Raw genomic sequence first — 20,040 nt, 5'->3', positions numbered from 1 at the left:
TCTGAGGTGATTGGGGCAAAACATGTGAGATTTTGAAAGGAGATTTGATTGTTTTAATGAAAATACATTGATTCATCCAATTATGTAAATGCAGCTATATTTCACTGTTGGTTTGTGTTCACCAGAATGTGAATTCCCACTGAGCCTTGCTTCCAGACAAACAGCTCATTGACTGAAGAAGAAGCGAGCTCTGTCAGACACAAGCGTCGGGACTGTTTGACACAGCGCGAGTGTGTGTGTTTAACATGCGTGTGTGAGAGAGAGATTATGTGTGTCTTTTTTGAGAGACAGTGTGTATGTCTGTGAATGAGGGAAACAGTGAGCAGGGAGCCTTTATTTGTGCCTGTGTGTAAGAGAGACATTGACTTGGTGAAGGAAAACAGAACTTGATTGGTATTTCTGTCTGCATTTCAGGCTGATATCAGCAGACAGGCAGTTTGTGTACACGTCTATGTGTGTGCATTTGTGTTGTTTTGTAAGTTAGACCAAATGGAAGCAAAGCAGCTCTGACAAACAACAGCAATTCGCATGGTTACATTTCAAACGGTGAGTTACGCTAATTTCCTCTTTCTCTTGTATATTGTTTCAATCATCCTCAAGCATTATACTGTCTGATTTCACATTGAAATGTCAAACCCCCCCATAATCAAATATATACATAATTAATTGAAGCTGTGACATTGAACAGAAGCTTATGGTAAGCATGTCATTAAGATAATGATCTTAATGATACTTATAGTAAGATTTGGGAGGAAAAGCTACAAGTAAGGAAACTATCAAATGCTACAGTTGCATTTTTTTTTAAATGTATGTCAAGCTAGCAGTGTCGCTAATATATCTTAAAGATTCGTAGGGATTTTGGCAATGTTTTGACTTTTCCTTCGGTCAGGGGAGGTTTTTGTCTTTCAGTCTTGACAACTATTGGATGGATTGCTGTGACATTTGGTTCAGACATTCACGGCCCCATTAAATATAGCTCAATCTTCAGGTCAAAATGTTCAATTATTCTAATCATTTCCAGCAAATCTGCAAAACTAATAACATTTCCATGTGTGTCAGCTGTACGTTTTGTTAGACCACCAACATGCTAATCTAAAATAAATAAATAGGACACGTTTACTTGTTAAACATGAGCAAAATGTTCACTGTGAACACATGAGCATGCCTGTGTTAACTAATTGTGTTGCTTTTGTAACCAATAATAACATTTAACTTAGACTCCAGACACTTGCATATATGCCACAACTCATTCGGTGTAAATTACTCGTCAAAACTAAAAAGATGCTTTCAAAATACATACTTATCTGTCCCTGAACATTAGATAATAATGAGTTTATCATTCATGGGACAATGTACAAACTGACATATATTTGAAAGTCATTGCAAACTTTAAATTGTTGTTGTCCTCCAGAATTATTTTAGATCTTCACAACCTAACATAACATGTTTGTATGTACGATAATGTGTTAGCCATATGCTGTTTTCACCTGTAGTTCTTGCTAGCATATACCCAGAAGTCCCCTCTCTGTAGCCAGTCAGGCGTGCTGTACTGATTCTGCATCAAACACCTGCTGGGTCGGGAAAAATACAAATGACAAATCCTATCTGGAAACAGTGCTGGAATCTCCTTAGCTGCAACCGCTAGGGCTATAAATAAAGTCCAGCACTTTGTAAATTACATTGACCTAAAGGAATATGCTACTGAAAGAGTTTTGTTAATTTGTTTGAGGGCAAGGCAGACAAAATGTTGTATATATGTACTGAAAGGAATTTCTGCTTTTTCTTTGCACCTTGATGATTAATCTATTCGGACTTTCTGGTGACACTGCAATCCCTTGCATTACGGCCATGTTGGTTAATGGAATGTGATAATTGGACCAGCTGATCAGATCACTTGACTAGATGGTGTGAGAAAATCTGTTTCAATTTCTCTCTGGTAAAAGCAGCATTAACTTATATCCTCATAGAATGGCATGGCTGTGAACTTTAAGTAAAATGGAGATCACATTCATTAATACACTGATAGCTACAATTGTAATCTTACTATTGGTATTCCAGCTGCATTAAACAAGTCTTTATGCATTGTTTAGTTATACTGTCTGGAATCACAATCTTCTATTTGCAGAAGATTTCTTACTTTAATTTCATTAAATCAATACAATGACACAGATGCATTAATGTGTAGGCAGTTCACTGTTGTAGCAGATTTTGATATAGTTTAAGGGGCAGGAAAGAAGAAAAACAATTCTTCAGAACACATTTGTATCAATATGTTGGGCCAATCAATGGCTTTGTTTTTTCACACATATGGAGGAGAAATAATGATTTGGTGAAACTGCTTTCATCTCACATGTGAACTGAGACAAGGGGTTACAAACTGATATAATCTTTAACTAAAAACTAAGCAAAAAGAGAACTTAAAGTCTACAAAAATAACAAAACCTGACAAGACTGTAAACGATCGTCTCTTTGCTGAGGCCTGGCACGACCATACGTGGAAACAAACAAGACAAACTGACACAGGACAGGGGAAGACAGGACTATTTAAACATGAGGTGAGTGGGAACAGGTGGAAACAATCAGGGACGGGCAGATGCTGACGATGGCGGGAAAACACACAAAGGGAGGAAGTAACAGGGCCTGAAATGAGATACAAGAGGTAAGTACAAAATAAAACAGGAAATGGAAAACGAGACACGGCATGAAACACGGGGGTTGCGTTCCAATATTCCATTTAGCTTAGGAACCTTCCTAACGGAGTGAAATGACCCGGAAGTCCCTCAGTGGCAGCCATGATAAGTGCGGTTCGAATTCTCTAGAATGATAGGAAAGGAGGTTTCAAACTTCCTTTATAACCTCCTTTAGCTGAGGAACCACTGGACCTCCCTTACCGAAAGGAGAGGAGAAAATGCTGCCCCACAATGCATTGCAGCCGCAGCATTTGCCGTCACTCAACAGTCGGCCGTTCACGGAAACAACCGATTATGACTGAGAAATTATATCATGAAAGTTACGGTGCTTATTAAGCATTTTAAAACGTATGTGGTAAGTTGCCAAAGTGCTTTGTTCTGAACGTTCATCAGTATTATAATCAAAAAGAGAAATATGAACGTTAGTTTTTACTGAAATTATCAAATAAAGTCAACATTTCACTGAGCTGTGTGGGGTTTGTTCAACTTTTAAAAGATGTTTGAATGGTGATGTACACTGATAGTTGTTAAGGACTAACGTTCATAATAAATACATTTGTATTGATTTTAAGATCTTTTCATAGTTCATACAATCATACGTATTGGGATCATTTGTATTAATGTGGACCGGAGGGAGAGGGTGACGACGAGCATAAGTTTCACTTTCCTTTTTTATTTCAATTTCAACTTTGGTCATGAAGAATATGTTTCTCTGTTGTCCACGTTCATAAAGCATAAAGCAGCAGCATCAGAGCACGGTGCAGAGTCTCTAGATGAGTTTACAGTAGTCCCTCGTTCTTATTAAACATCCATGTTGTAGTCCGTTGTATAGAAAACTGTAGTTTCCATAGTTTCCCCACAGCAGCAGACGCACATTCATGACCTCCACTGGCGCATCATAAACACGTTGGATAGTGAAAGTGCAGTCGGATTCTCTAAAGTACTGCAGTCTCTTCTCCTAAGTCCTTTTGAATTCTCCTATCCACTATCCCTTAACCCTGTGACGTTTCACTCAGAGGTCAAGGAATAGGAGATAGGGTTAGAATTTAGGAGCTGATTTTTGGATTATCGGAACGCAACCCAGGACTTAACTAGAGATGAATGACATAAATAGACAGACCTGTCATGACGTGAATAAACATGAAAACCTGACTAAACATGAAATGACAGACATAATACATAAACATAACTAACACATTTGACGAGACACAACAAAAGGCACTGTTTGGCAAATACATTATCACTATTCTTAGATAATACACACTATTTTAACACTTTGAATACAAACAACCAAATGCATGCAGGAATGGACCCTGTACTGAATTTACAAACCTTACACGTGTAAGACATTTTGATAAGCTAGCCGAGTACAGTTAGCTTAACTTGCTTTTTCACTAAGCGGCCTGACGTCGGACTGTCAAACTTTGGCTACGGTTAGTGATGGCAGTTTGACACTGAAGCTTCGAAGGAGCTTCAACCCAGGACTTCCTATTCCATAGAAGCAGTAGTAGAGGCTTCTCAATACTCAAATGTACCCTCCTCGACTCCTCGGTCCTCCGGTAGTGACCCGGAAATGAATTTCAGCGCGCCATTTTGAAGGACATCTCATTTCTCTAAATACACACCGAGGATCGAGCGTCGAGGAGGCTCTCTGGAGGAGCTCTAACCGAGGATACACTGATGGTTCCTCCACGGCTCCTCCGCGGAAGCATTTCCGGGAACGGTGGAGGCATGACGCACGGCCGGACTTATCTCAGCCAATGACAGCTCTGCATGCATCCCCTGGATATTATTTTAGATACTGCTCTCATTGTGTCGTGATGTTTCCAGAGAGAACAGCTGTGAGGTCCGTGCAGAAAGCAGAGCAGTGCAATATATATCACTGAGTATAACAGGCCTACTCTCTTTATTTGCTTTAGTTTAGTAGATACTACAAGTCGATATTTTTCTAAGACCATTTAGTGCTTCACATAAAATACACAACGGCTGTAGCCTGATATGCTTTAGGAGATGTAGGTGTGTGTGGTATAGTGTGTAGGTGTGTGTGTGGTACAGTGTGTGTTGTACTGTGCGTAGATGCGGCGGACAGACAGGTCTCAGTTGGTTTGGTGTCCTCTGCTTACTTTTAATACTTGTAAATACAACTTTTGCCCTGTAATTTCAATTCCCCATTTCAGCGACCAGAGAGAGGGGGGGGATATATCCAGTCTCTGATTGTGTTACGTTATTATGAGTGCTGAGCTCTCATACTTTAAATTGTATATATTTACATATATTTGTGTGTGTGTGTGTGTGTGTGTGTGTGTGTGTGTGTGTGTGTGTGTGTGTGTGTGTGTGTGTGTGTGTGTGTGTGTGTGTGTGTGTGTGTGTGTGTGTGTGTGTGTGTGTGTGTGTGTGTGTGTGTGTGTGTGTGTGTGTGTGTGTGTGTGTGTGTGTGTGTGTGTGTGTGTGTGTGTGTGTGTGTGTGTCTGCATCTGTAGCCTGTTATTGTCTCATTATACCGCACTCTCAATTAATTCAAAGTAAATATGTGGGGGAACAATGTTCAGCTGATCTAACAGAGATTATAAAATACAGCGCTATGATAAAACACTCGACAGCTGATGCAGCTGTTGCCACGTAATAATGAACGGACGTCGCTTTAATATGACCGCTCAGAGGAGAGGAGTTCTCATTTCTTTAAACGTCTGCTGCTTCCCCTCCTCTCTCATCGGTTCCCCTCCTCGGTCCTCTGCTCGCATCTCTTATGGGCGGGACTAAGTCTCGAGGAGGAGAGTCGAGGAGGGGAAATTTAAGAATTGAGAAGCCTCTAGTGAGAACAGCTGTGAGGTCCGTGCAGAAAGCAGAGCAGTGTGTATAATATATATCACTCAGTTTAACAGACCTACTCTCTTTATTTGCTTTGTTTTGGTAGGCTAACTACAAACAAAGAGTCGATATTTTTCTAAGACCATTTAGTAGTGCTTCACATAATAAAATACACAACAACAAGAGCAAGGCTGCTACCATAGCTCGTGTCAGTCACGTTCTTGCGAAACACATGAAGTCTTTCAAAGACGGTGAAGTTGTGAAAGAAGCTTTCCTGGAGGCTGCCGACGCGCTTTTGGGGGACAGTAAAAATAACAGTAGCATTTCAACAGGTTTTTGATATAATAAAAACTCAAGTTAGATACCGTTATTAATCAGCTGTAAGTTTTAATTTGTTTGAACTTATTCCTTATAATTATTGTACACAATGGTATAAGAATGCAAACTTAAATTGATTATAGTCTATTATCAATTCAGGTTAAGAAACTAGTGTTGCTTGCATTCTATTTTAAAGGCATTTCTTTTTATAATCTACTAAAATGCAACAAAAAAAGGGTTTGATTCTATTAATTTTGTCTCTTTTATTGCACTTTGGCAGCAGATTCCTGTGTAGCTTCAGATCTGAGTTGTCTTATTAGTAAACCTAATTTATACTTTTGTAGCAACAATGTTTTTATATAATGGGAAATAAAGGGTTCAGTGTCTTTTCTCTTTTTCCTGTGTCATATGTGGCAGCACTGTTCAATGTTTCTTGAAAACATTACCCACTGTAGTATGTGACGTGTGAATAAACTCCAACTCTGTATCAACAACACTGTTGTGTAACTTCAGTTAAATACTTGTGTGTAGATTAGAAAGAGGTAAGATAAAGGATCTGCAGTATTTTATGAAGTATTGATCGTACAAAGGTCAGTTTTATACAAGTAGAAGTGTGTATTTACCTGGTAGTAGGCTGTCAGTAATGGCTACGCCTCTCTACTTGGACTGGTATATCTCGGCAGACTGGCAACTTTAAAAGTAGCTCTCGGTTCAAAAAAGGTTGGGCACCCCTGGCCTATAGCCAAGCTTAGCCTCTCGGCGACTCAAACTGGACTGGGAATTGAGCCGCCACAATAATAATAAAAATAATGATTATTACCTTACTTTTGTATATTTGTACTGCTCAGTGTGTATATTAAGAAAATATGTTGGTTTATTTGATACATTTTAAATATTTTAGCTATTCTAGAAATGGGGTTTTTCGGTGGGTTCTTTCTTTTTTGGTTACTGTGATTATCTACAGTACATTGTTGGTTACTGTGAATATCTACAGTACATTGTTGGTGATTATCTACAGTACATTGTTGGTTACTGTGATTATCTACAGTACATTGTTGGTTACTGTGAATATCTACAGTACATTGTTGGTGATTATCTACAGTACATTGTTGGTTACTGTGATTATCTACAGTACATTGTTGGTTACTGTGATTATCTACAGTACATTGTTGGTTACTGTGATTATCTACAGTACATTGTTGGTTACTGTGATTATCTACAGTACATTGTTGGTTACTGTGATTATCTACAGTACATTGTTGGTTACTGTGATTATCTACAGTACATTGTTGGTTACTGTGAATATCTACATTACATTGTTGGTTACTGTGAACATCTACATTACATTGTTGGTTACTGTGAACATCTACAGTACATTGTTGGTTACTGTGATCTTCTACAGTACATTGTTGGTTACTGTGAATATCTACATTACATTGTTGGTTACTGTGATTATCTACAGTACATTGTTGGTTACTGTGAATATCTACAGTACATTGTTGGTTACTGTGATTTTCGACAGTGTTGGTTACTGTGATCTTCTACAGTTGGGACGTTACTACTGATATTTTTAAAGTTACTCCAGAGTTGCTATAATTTTTGGTTGGAAACACGGTATTATACTCTAAAATAATATACAGTAATGTACTGTGCACAAACACTGTAAATAACTGGATTTCACAGCCATTTTTTACAGTGTATGCAAGATTATAGCTATTATATTGTAATTGTACCATGTGTTTTAAACACAATCCTAATCTGAGAGGTAACTGTCTTGTGAAATAAATGAAATGAACTCAAAAGTACCATATCTCCCTCTAAAAAGTAGACTGTGTTTATAGAAAGGACCATAACAATACAAATTAAAAAATGTTATAAAAAAAATACAATTCCCTATACGAAAACATAAGTAGGCTACACAAAGAATATCATAGATATAAAAGAAAAAGGTGCATTATATCTGTGTTTAAAAATGGATTTTAAAAACAATCATTACATCTGAACTACATTTTATTTTACAATGCTTCTCCCTTTAGGGCCACACTCAGCTGAAGCAGAGCATCGTTGGTATTGTTGTTGCATCTCTGGTCTCCTCCTTCCGTCCTCCCTTCCTCCTCCATTCCCCTCCCTTCACTCATCCATCCATCCGTCCAACCCCTCTCCTCTCCACACACTCACACCGACTTTCGCATCGCCTCCTCCGGCACGATGACCAACGATTCCCCGGAGGAGGAGACCAGAGCTCCGGGCAGCGGCGGTGGTGGGGTTGGTGGAGGAAAAGGGATGACACGAAGGAACCGAGCGGACGACAATGTCACCATGCTGACATCCTCCATGGATTTACACAGAGCCGGCCGGAGCCGAGCCAGCAGCAGCAGCAGCACCGATCCCGCCCCGAGCATCACGTCCTCCCTGGAGCTGAGCATCCAGACGCGGATCTTTAAGATCATCGTCATCGGGGACTCCAACGTGGGGAAGACCTGCCTCACCTTCCGCTTCACCGGGGGGAGCTTCCCCGACAAGACGGAGGCCACTATCGGCGTGGATTTCAGGGAGAAGGCGGTGGTTATTCAGGGGGAGACTATCAAGGTAAAATCAGCAGAGGGGCTGGATGTTGATCTGTGGTGTTCCCTGCACTCCCTCCCCATTTTTTCTTTTTGTTGATCAGCTGCAGCTCAAAGTCTGCCAGTGGCCTTTTCTTTCTACCATCACAAAACACTATTTCATTACAAATGTAATTTAAAATGTTGGATAAATGAAACATGTATTGACTACATAGTCTTTGTGTGTTATTGTAGCCTAGTGGTCAAATACATAAACCCAATGGGTATTTTGAAAAATATTTGTATGGAGAAATCAATCTGAAGCTGATAATGGCAAACCTTTCAACCTGTATTAAGACATTTGTTTAGAAAACGAATATCCTTTTTATAAAAACCTACAGGTAAACAATTGATTGTAAATATGTAAACAATACAACAAAATCAACTCAAGAGTGACCCCTCTGTTTGAGGGAGACTATGGCCATTTTCACTATTTTTAGATTTTTTAATATTATTTAATAACCGGGTTATCGAGAAGATAAGATTAGGCATCAAGAATGAGAACAGTTGATAGTTCCAGCCCTAAGACCAGGTACCTTTTGTGTCCAACTCTAGCGTCCCTGATGTATTTGCAGGATGTCAATGAACAGGTGTATAAATGAAAACAATTTCCCCTTTTAAACCCATGAAGAAAATCTGCTTTCCATTGTAAGTATGGAATGTATCACATATCAAACAAGTCACATCTAATTCTACACTCGTACACAAACAGAATTAGAAATGTAGGCCATAGTACTGTAATGCTATCCTGGTAATCACTGGATTGAAATGTAATGATTTCAAACATTAGTAGCAATGTATAATGACAGATTTATAGCAAAATCTATTTAGGAGCATTATAACATGCTAGTTACAATATCATGACAACAAGGATGAATCAAGATTGAGTTTTTATATGATAAACATTGTTTTATATTTTGGCCTGTAAGTAAATATTAGGTTTTTATTGAGATGTATTATTCTGTTGTGTCTTGTTCATACCTTCCCCCTCCTTACGTGCACCGGTAAATGAGCATGCAACCTCTCTATCACACTCACATAAGCCCATGCTCCCTTCCTCCTTTCTGTCTCAGTAACACAGTCTGTCTACAACCTCCAGATGCCCCCTAATGCTGACTCACAAACCCACTACACCTGTTAGGTCAGCTTGGCGGAATCATCGATATTCTCTTCAAAACATATATGAGGAATGAGGAGCAACAAGTGTAAATGTCTTTTCAACTTAAACTTTAAATCGACAGTTCACCCCAAAATCAGAAATACTTGTTTTGTTCTTACCGGTAGGGTTGTTACAATTCGAGATAGAGCTAGTTAGCTTAAGTTAGCTCTGCCAAGGAAGATATTAATCATATTTCCATGTAGCAAGCTAGCTAACGTTAGCTAGCTTGTGGTGAGCTTTGCAGAGCCTCTTGTCCATGGGTATAAAACGCTTTCTTCTCGGTGATACAGTTGGCGGGTGTAGTTTGGTAAAATATAAATAGTTCCTATATGAAACGGCTCAAACTTAGTCTGTGGCTTATCTTGAGTAACTGGGTTATGACGTCTTATATTGTGTGGCCACAGAGTGCCATATGGTTCCATTATATGGGAGACAAGGCAGACTTTTTCTACGGCTAATGAAAAACTTGAGTAAAGGATTTTTTTTGGTGTGGTATCATTTGTGTCAACACCATAGACTGTATATGGTCAACACGTGAGAGCTGAAGGTTTTCCAGCATGCAGGTGTTTTAGATCCAGCACGCTCCAGGATAATTTATTACCAGAGCTGAGACAGGAATCTAAAATATTGTTATGTGGGTCATCCAGATGGTAATTTCATGGCCTCTTCAGTGGGCTCTTTCATTTTACATTATTAGAGTGAAACGTAGGGTTACTTCACTGGCACAGATGAGCCAACAAGTCAAAATGTCCCTCACAGTTTACATATAACAGGAAATATGTAACATTTCCTCAAAACTAACTGTACAAAGATCTGGATGGGCGACTATTTATCCTCCGGGCCTCTGGCAGGTGAATAAAAGTAGCACACAGACAAATTGTATTAACTGCAGAAGACTAAAAATAGCAGAGCAGAGCACTAAGTATAGACAAAGAGTTAGGTGTTGAAGTAAAGGTTATAATTGAGACGTTTGACTTTCATTGCTATTGACTGCAACATTTGGTAAAATATACATTTGGCTTAATTGTCTCATACTTACATTCACTGTAGGCTGGTTTAAAAACAGTGCACTTTATAGTTGTCACTAAGCCACAATTATAGATATTGGTTTAGAAAGAAATGTACAATATGAGATGCATATAATATATGAAAAAAGTCAGATTATGGCCAGGCAGTGTCCAACTGAGGCTGCGGCCACACGAGGACGAAAACGGCTAAACGCATAGGATTAACGCAAACGCAATCGCAAACAAGCTTCCGTCCACACGCAATAGTTATCCGGATAGTGTCTGCCCACACAAGACCGCTCCGTTTAGCTCCAACCGCTGGAGAAGCTGCAGTACATATGCAGGAGCCTGTACGTGGCGCTGTAACTTCCTCCACAAAAGCAGCGAAGAAGCATGGTTGTCATGGTTGCCCTTCTGTTTATTCTCCGTGGTGGGGGCCGAGGGAACCGGGCAGAGTTTTTCGCCAGTCAACGTGTATTAAAGTTTAAATCTTCCGGACAAAATTATAAAAGTGGTGTCATTGGTGTCCTGATTCTGTTACTCTGGATGCTGCGACATGACATGCTTAAGGTCGAAACCACAAACAGAACTCCACCAAGGTCAATTCCATAAGTAAGAAAGTATGTGTCTATCCGTCCTGTGATGCACCAAAATATAACGTGTTATTGATTGGTCCAAGTTACACTCTTCAAACAAGTTTCAATGCAAATCAAACCAGTCTTTTTTCTGTTATCCTGCTGACCAGACAAACAAGTCAAAACGATTACATAACGATCTTGGCGGTAATATACAGCTAGTACATGCATATTCACTTTTCCTCAGTCAAATCCAAACAGTTTCATCCGGTCTATCTCCACAGGTGCAGGTATGGGACACCGCAGGCCAGGAGCGCTTTCGTAAATCCATGGTGGAACACTACTACCGCAATGTCCACGCAGTGGTCTTTGTGTACGACGTCACCAAGATGGCTTCCTTCCGCAACCTACAGACATGGATAGAGGTTAGTTACTGCTTAATAGATGGCAAAATGGTCTTTGTCAAATTATGAATGGTTGAAGAAGCAGAACTCATGCCAGTTTCCATTGCTCCCAATGGCTAGTCCCTAAGACCATTTATTAGGCGGGTCATGTTTTCAACCATTTGCAACCATAATGCTAATGCTGCGTCAATTCTAACCACTGCTGTAAGCAAGCAAACAAAGAGGTGTACCTTGGCTTCACTTAGAAAATGACTTAAGGGGTTTGTGTGGTTGTATACAATACTGCTAATACCACGACAACTGTCCCTAAGCTTAAAATGACCTCTACTGGCACTGTGGATACTACCTTTAGTTACTACAAGTTGCATCATCAGTAGGCCTAATAATAATTGAGTCTTACTAATTGACTACTTGATATATGAGTTGTATATGGTAGTCATATTAGTGGTAGCTAGTACAAAAGTAGCAGTATTTGCAATAGTTAGATAGTGAATGCAGTGATGGTTGTGGTGAAGTAAGATTATAGATTTAACTTTTCCCTTGCAGATATATTGTGAAAAAAAGCACAGGTGAAATTAATAAGACGAATTAGCTGCTGCTTTCTGTATTCTGCATGTAGCTAACTATGACTTACTGGGAACCTAAAGGAATATGAGTCATTCTTAATGTAACTATTTAAACCCTAATTGGTCAAAATGTGTGACAAGATTGTATGTAGACCAACCTGATCTCACCAGAATGCGTGACTCCACCACGACTCCTTAACACCACAATGCGTGGTGGAGTCACGAACTTTGTTACATTTGCGTGTCGGCACCACGCAAACAACCCCAATGTAAAGTGAATGAGGCTCCTTTGTCGTGGTGCACACACGCATTTCTACAACGTGCATTGTGTGTAATGCAACTGTTAATTTTATTAAATGTGTTTGTTTTTAAGGAAGGCCAGAGCTTCAGCTGTGTCAAATAGATTGTTCCCTTTAGTTAACGTTATTTAAAAGATAATGATCATGTCTTGTATTACGAGCGTCCATTCCCATTGGATAACGGAGAATTTTACACCCGGAAGTAAGTAGCCTATTCTCCTTACTGTCGATTGATTTTACAGTGATATCTGCTCTACTCATCGACTAAAAAACACCAAATTGTCCTTGTTAATTACACAACATTGATTGGTTTGAATTGTGTGCAATGCTTTTGTATTTTCCCCCTTCGATTCGGAGAAACAAATATTTTTTCGGAGTTTTTGGACGGCAGAAGACACTACACTACCCAGAATCCTCAGCTATCGTTTGGGACTACACCATGAACCCCGTGATCAGTCCTCAAGTTCTTTGATTGGTTGACCTCCAACTGCATTCCATATGAAAAAAAACGTTTCGTAAAAGAGAAAATCATACTTTATTCAGCAGTGCTTGCTTTACTCTTTAATAGTCATCACATGAATGCATTGTAATAAATGGTTTGGCTGCATTAAATATTACACATCTGTTTTAGTTCTTTATTTATCTACAGAGATCGGGCATCAGAATACACCGGAAACTATTCTTTTACCGTTCTGCTACTAGACGACTGGGTCATGTTAAGACCATCTTTTTTTGGTTGCTATGGGTTTTTTCCATCGCTTTTGTGTAACAAAATAACAAAACAATATTCGTCGTAAACTAAACCGGAAACAGCAGTATATTTTATTTTGTTAACACTGTAAACTTGACAGCCTTTTAACCTATGCTTTTAACCCAAACCACCTACTGGTTAAAGCACGTTATTACACGTGTAGAGTAATTGCAATGCAGGAAGATTGTGTTGCTTTTTAATGACTGTTTAAAATGCCTTTTTCTTAATGTCTTTCATTTTTGTAACGCACTTTTGAATGTGTTATATTTTATGAAAACATTCAAATATTAAGAGTACATACAAAATAGTGGGAAAGTAGAAGGTCAATTATATAAATATAGAATAGAAAATATCAAGAAGATACTCAAATGATATCTAGAGTAAAACAGTTTAGTGCCTGATAGGAGGATGTGCTAACTAATAAGGCTTTAATTAAAGAAATGTGCAGAATACGACAGTGTAATGGTGGAAGTATACACACATTGATAGATGTCTTGTAACGCACTGTTGAGGAACCTGTGACCCAAGTTGTTCATTCATTGCATAACTACACTGTTGTGTATATGATATGTCAATAAACCTTAGAAAATCTTGAAAGGGATGTGCAAAATAGCAATTATATACAGTCTTCAATGAACTATTAGAGAATAACGAGTAATGAATATTCTTTAAACGGATCTGCAGATAAATATTTAGTCTTCTCAAGCACCAACTATCAAATATCTCACCTGATTGTTGGCACTTGACAATCACCTTCACTAGGTGTAACTAAAGTCTGATTTAAGGGTTGTTTATATTTCACATCATTAATCCAAATCTGTAAAGTAACTAAAATAAATGTAGTGGATTAAAAATACCAGGTTAACCTTAAAGAAAGCCCTCAGGATTATAAAAGACCACCATCACCCCAGCCACAAACGGTTCTGTCTGCTGCAGTCTGGCAGGCGGTACCACAGCATTCGGACTAAAACCACGAGACACAGAGACAGCTTCATCCCACAGGCCAGAAGACTATTAAACACCTGAACTTAGAAATAACATTCATCTGGCTGCTACTTAGAAATTATTTATCTAATATATCATATTCCAATCACTTGTATATAGACTCTTATTGCACTATTTCACTATTTTTTCTGTGCATCTGTTTTATTGCGTAGCACTGTTGGAGGAGCCTGTGACCTAAGGGGGGGAGGGGGGTAGGACACGTTCGATTCCTGTTTTGAATAGTGTGCCGTAGATGGGTTTCATTCCATTTCAAAGTCCTTTTGGACGCTCTGTGTAAACGTCGCGCATCCAATCACAGAGGTTGAGGACTGATCACGGGGTTTGTCAAGCTAAGCACATGGTGTAGTCCCAAACGATAGCTGAGGATTCTGGGTAGTGTAGTGTCTTCTGCCGTCCAAAAACTCCGAAAATATATTTGTTTCTCCGAATCGAAGGGGGAAAATACAAAAGCATTGTACACAATTCAAACCAATCAATGTTGTGTAATTAACAAGGACAATGTGGTGTTTTTTAGTCGATGAGTAGTGCAGATATCACTGTAAAATCAATCGACAGTAAGGAGAATAGGCTACTTACTTCCGGGTGTAAAATTCTCCGTTATCCATACAATACAGGGGACATGATCATTATCTTTTAAATAACGTTAACTGAAGGGAACAATCTATTTGACACAGCTGAAGCTCTGGCCTTCCTTAAAAACTAACTAATTTAATAAAAATAACAGTTGCATTACACACAATGCACGTTGTAGAAATGCGTGTGTGCACCACGACAAAGGAGCCTCATTCACTTTACATTGGGGTTGTTTGCGTGGTGCCGACACGCAAATGTAACAAAGTTCGTGACTCCACCACGCATTGTGGTGTTAAGGAGTCGTGGTGGAGTCACGCATTCTGGTGAGATCAGGTTGATGTAGACCTTAGTATTAATAGTATGGCTATTTGAAGAATTACTGGTAATGTTAGTGTGGTTAAATAGCAGAAAATGTAATACTTATATGAGCACAATTTTATAATTAATCTAATATCAGTTGAAATATTAGGGCTTTGGATCTCACTTTGCAAAAAAAGTCTAATTCAAACTATTGAGAGCTAAGATATACTGTACCTAGTTTGAAATCATTGGAACATTGCCTCAAAAAGCATTACATTGTCAATTTGATGTGGTTTTATTCGCCTGAGTCACAAGCTATCTGGTGACTAAAGATTTGCTGTCTTTGCAAATGGTTGAATCCCAAATGTTTCCAAACATTACTTGTCAAATGTTTCAGGTCATTGTCCATTCAGCACGACAAACTAGTTACCTCCTTTTGCGTTGTTAAAGAGAACAGCAATAGCCACATTTGCTCTGGGCTACTGGGGATGGAATAGGTTTGTGATGTTGCATTTGACCAATAGCCACCACAGAAGTTAACAAAGATTAAGGTGTGATATTTAAATGTTTTCCATGTCCGTAACATTATTCCAGTTTCACCCATATTTGCACTATGGGGGCATTTTCCATTCTTGTGCAAATGCATGGCACATTAATATATGTTTCTGAACTGTTATCATATATAATATGCTGTCAGATCAAGGTTAATGTTTTGGGATATTTCTCACCTAAAAATAAACCAATCACTTTGTGTGGAACAGACACCACACTGAGATCCTTTCAACCTTGACAAAGGCATACCAGATCCACTCCTTCCTTTCTTACCTTTCACAATAAAATCCTTAGACATTACACTGTATCTATTAACCAATAGGACCTTCAATTCCCTCAGAGTAGCTCTTTAGTGGGTTTTTTATACTGAGCTGTTTGGAATAGTGGCTATGAAGCCATTTTGACACGTTATTGCCAACTTTTAGGAGTCATAAATATCTCGTTATTACAGCTAAGAGACCAGTGATAAAATGTTTCACTTTTCTGGTCATATTTACGGTCGCATATCACATAAACATGGCTAAGGATTATAACGTGTATAAAGCAATATTATGTTATGTTTCAGGAGTGCAATGGCCATCGGGTCTCAGCATCCGTACCTCGAGTCCTGGTGGGTAACAAGTGTGACCTTGTGGACCAAATACAGGTGGGTGTACTTAAGAAAAGACAACGGTTATATAAGACAACTTTATTTTATCTTAGTTTGAATTAGGGTTTACAACCAAACATTTGTGCTTTCTCAGGTGCCCTCCAACACAGCGTTGAAGTTCGCCGACTCCCACAACATGTTGCTGTTCGAGACGTCGGCCAAGGACCCGAAGGAGAGTCAGAACGTCGACTCTATCTTCATGGCGCTGGCCTGCAGGCTCAAGGCCCAGAAATCCCTGCTCTACAGAGACGTAGAGAGAGAGGATGGGAGAGTCCGACTCACACAACAGTCTGAAACAAAGAGTAATTGTCCTTGTTGAGGAAAAAGAGGAGTGGGAGGCATAATGGAAGGGGAGGATAGAAAGAATAACTGTACATGTGAAGGGAGAGGAGGAGAGGGATGATGGGGAGAGTGAGGCTAAAACAAGAGTCTTTCAAATTAAGTGCAATTTTTCTGGTATAGGAGGAGGAATGGAGGGTTGACTCTTAAGAGAAATGTGTTTCAAGGAAGAGGTGGACAGGTGGGAAGTGGCAACGCTCATGTATATTAAGGAGGAGGATGGTGAGGATTGATTAACAATTCAGAAGACGATGTTGCCTTTTAGACTACAGCATAGTGTAGATATTCTTCCATTTATTCAAACAAAGACAGAAAATGAGTAAATGTACTTTCAGCAAGCAGAGTGCACAGTGCACATCACAAGGGATGAGTCATTAGGGGATCTACAACAAACAGTGTTGATACAAGGCTGTTGTTTCCTAAACCAGTTTATGACCGCCATTACCAACACAGTCTTATTTTTGCCTTACTCATATTGATATTTATCCACATCGTAGCTGAAAGCAGAATGTCCCCGCTGTTTTCTACTGCCTTAAAAAGCTGCCTCTGTCAGATTAAGAACTCAGTCAGGCAAAAGTAGCATAGAGGATTCACGTATTTTAACCACTCTTATGTAGAAATATCAACAATTTCCGAACATAAATCAGATGGTTTTTCCTCTCAGAATGTTAGTGTATCTAGGTAAATCATTCAAAGTTGACTTAAAATCACTGTGAGAACACAAATACATGGCAAAAATGGGAAAACACAAACTTAATGTGGAAAAAATATGGGGTGAGAAAAGTCCAAGTGAGCCCAAAGTACCGGAAGACCTTGACAACAAGGTTTCCAGATCAGCTAGAGGTTGTCAGGCAGCTTGTCACATATTGATTTATAGGCTGTAAGATCCTTTTACCCGTATGCAGGAGAAATGCACTCTACTACAAAGAAGGGCCCTCAAGGCCAGGCCCTTTTTTTCTTCTAATCCTGATGTAAACATATTCCCGCTCTATGCTAACCCTCTGGCACTGTGGCTTATCAAGCTTTGACTTTGTGTGCAAAATACACTCAGTCTTTGCCGTGTGTAGCATCAAGATAGCCAGTCAGCAATTCCATATTCTTTAATGAACGACGTATGTTTGACTAAAGGCCTTTATGTCCGTTTTTGATGGACCACATCAATATCACTGCCTCCAGTCTCAGAGAGGACAGAGAACATGATAGATGCCTGTATACATAGTGGATTGACTTATACTGCTACACTTCCTGAACTTGGATGTACGGTACGAGTGGACCTTTAAGCCTGTTGTCTGTATAAGGGATTAAGTCCTGGAGTATCCGAGTCATGGATGATACAGGCCATATGAAACACTGCAGAAAGCCATATTTATTATTTATTGTACAGTACTGTTTAGTAAAGCAACACACTCGTCATATCTAACCCTACTTTAACACTGTAGTCTACTTTTGCCATCCTATTAATATATGTGGATGCCATATGTTAACAATTCAGATCAGTGAGCATTTCCGACAGGGTTTCCCTCCAAGCTGATGACCTAATTATTACATCCGATTGAGTTATTTGAACACTGTGCACATCAAGGTAAAATCCTTCTTGCTATAGTCTGAGCTGTATCAGGTTTTTCTTTTTGCCTTTTTATAGAACAGATAAACAGGAAAGGGGGGAGAGGATGGACGACATTGACTATTCAAAGAGCCGTTGGTCAGATTTAATCCTGGGCAGCTATTAAAGACTCAATCTTAGTACATGGCTCTATTGGAGGAGCCACTCTTGTGCCCCAGCTGTATCAGGTTGTCGATTGTTTTTTTTGTCTGAAATTTTGCAGTTTCAAACATGTTTGATTGCCATTAAAGATGAATAAATTGACATAACTGGATCAAACCAAAGCTCTATTTATTCTCATTGTATGTACATGCCGAGCCATGGGTTCACCAAAGCTAGGGAAAAAAGACAAAGATTCCTTACCTTGGTGAAAGTCCTTGTTAGTTTTTTTTATTAAAAACATATATATATTGACTTTCCCACACACTCCAAAGGACATATACTTGATCTGATCTGCTGCTCTGGTGTAACTCCTCTGAACTGCTCTGCATTCGATTTGCCCATTTCTGACCACAAGTTTGTAACCTTCAATGTCAAGTTAACATTACCCAAAGCAAATATGTCACGTTCCATCTCATTCCGTAACGTCAAGAATATTAACACGTCTGCTTTTTCTAATGGAATTAACAACCTCCCCTGCAAAGACTGCCTATCAACCACAGATGAGCTGGTCTCCCATTACAATGATGGACTCCAGAACCTTTTAAACATACATGCACCTCTGAAAACCCGGTCCGTCTCTTTCACCCGCTCTGCCCCCTGGTATACACCTGAGCTACGCCAGCTCAAAGCTAAAGGTCGTCATCTTGAACGCCTGTACACCAAAACTGGCCTTGTAGTTCATAAGGACATGTACAACAGCCACATACTCGCCTATAAGGATGCTCTTTCCTCTGCTAAATCAGCATACTATGCCAAATTAATTAGGTTAGGTGAAGGAAACACCAGAACTCTGTTCTCTACAGTCAACAGCATTCTGCAGCCACCGGCCTCTCTTGCACCCCACCTGTACTCAACCTCTCAATGTAACACCTTCATGACCTTTTTCAATGCCAAAATCAAAAATATTCACCAGCAACTGACCTCCTCCAGCTATACATCACTTCACTCAACTCCGTATCCTCCCCTCTCCTCCCCACTATCCAGCTTCGAACTTCCCACTGTCGCTGAAATATCAAATCTAATTCGGAAATCAAAATCATCCACCTGCCAGCTTGACCCCCTTCCTACCCACCTAGTTAAAGCATGTCTACCTTCTCTCTCCGCTTTAATTACCGACATAATTCACTCCTCCCTTACCTCTGGTCTCGTCCCCTCATCCCTCAAAACAGGTGCAATAACCCCTATTCTCAAGAAACCTGGTGCAGACCCCAACAACTTGAATAATTTCCGCCCAATCTCTAATTAACCATTTGTCTCCAAGATACTCGAAAAAACAGTTGCAGCCCAAGTCCATACTCATCTGAACAACAATAATCTTTTTGAAGAATTTCAGTCTGGCTTCCGCTCCTCACACAGTACAGAGACGGCCATGGTTAAAATCACAAACGATCTCCTAGTAGCAGCTGACTCTGGGCTCTTATCCATACTCATCCTCCTTGACCTGACTGCAGCCTTTGACACCATCTCACACCAAATCCTCCTTGACAGATTATCTTCCATTGGTATCACTGGCACATCCCACACCTGGTTTAGTTCTTTCCTCTCCGGCCGTACTCACTTTGTCCAACTCAAACACTTCAAATCACAGTCCCATCCAGTCTTCACTGGTGTTCCTCAGGGTTCTGTATTGGGCCCCCTCCTATTTATCATCTACCTCCTACCATATCTTCAGAAAAT

General features: G+C 39.6%; 1 protein-coding gene across 1 annotated transcript; it reads left to right on the top strand.

The window, feature by feature from the left end:
• The first annotated feature begins 245 nt into the window (after positions 1 to 245).
• rab33a (RAB33A, member RAS oncogene family) lies at positions 246 to 18,468 on the top strand. The gene is made up of 5 exons (XM_034092319.2): positions 246 to 546; positions 7,853 to 8,405; positions 11,445 to 11,585; positions 16,176 to 16,256; positions 16,354 to 18,468. The coding sequence occupies exons 2-5, from the start codon at positions 8,025 to 8,027 to the stop codon at positions 16,576 to 16,578; spliced, it is 828 nt and encodes a 275-aa protein (XP_033948210.1). The 5' UTR covers positions 246 to 546; positions 7,853 to 8,024; the 3' UTR covers positions 16,579 to 18,468.
• Positions 18,469 to 20,040: the final 1,572 nt, after the last annotated feature.

Source organism: Pseudochaenichthys georgianus, chromosome 10 (genome assembly GCF_902827115.2).
Source record: "Pseudochaenichthys georgianus chromosome 10, fPseGeo1.2, whole genome shotgun sequence".
Lineage (NCBI taxonomy): Eukaryota > Metazoa > Chordata > Actinopteri > Perciformes > Channichthyidae > Pseudochaenichthys > Pseudochaenichthys georgianus.
Note: the sequence above shows the minus strand (reverse complement) of the source record. Positions and strands in the feature narration are given on the sequence as shown.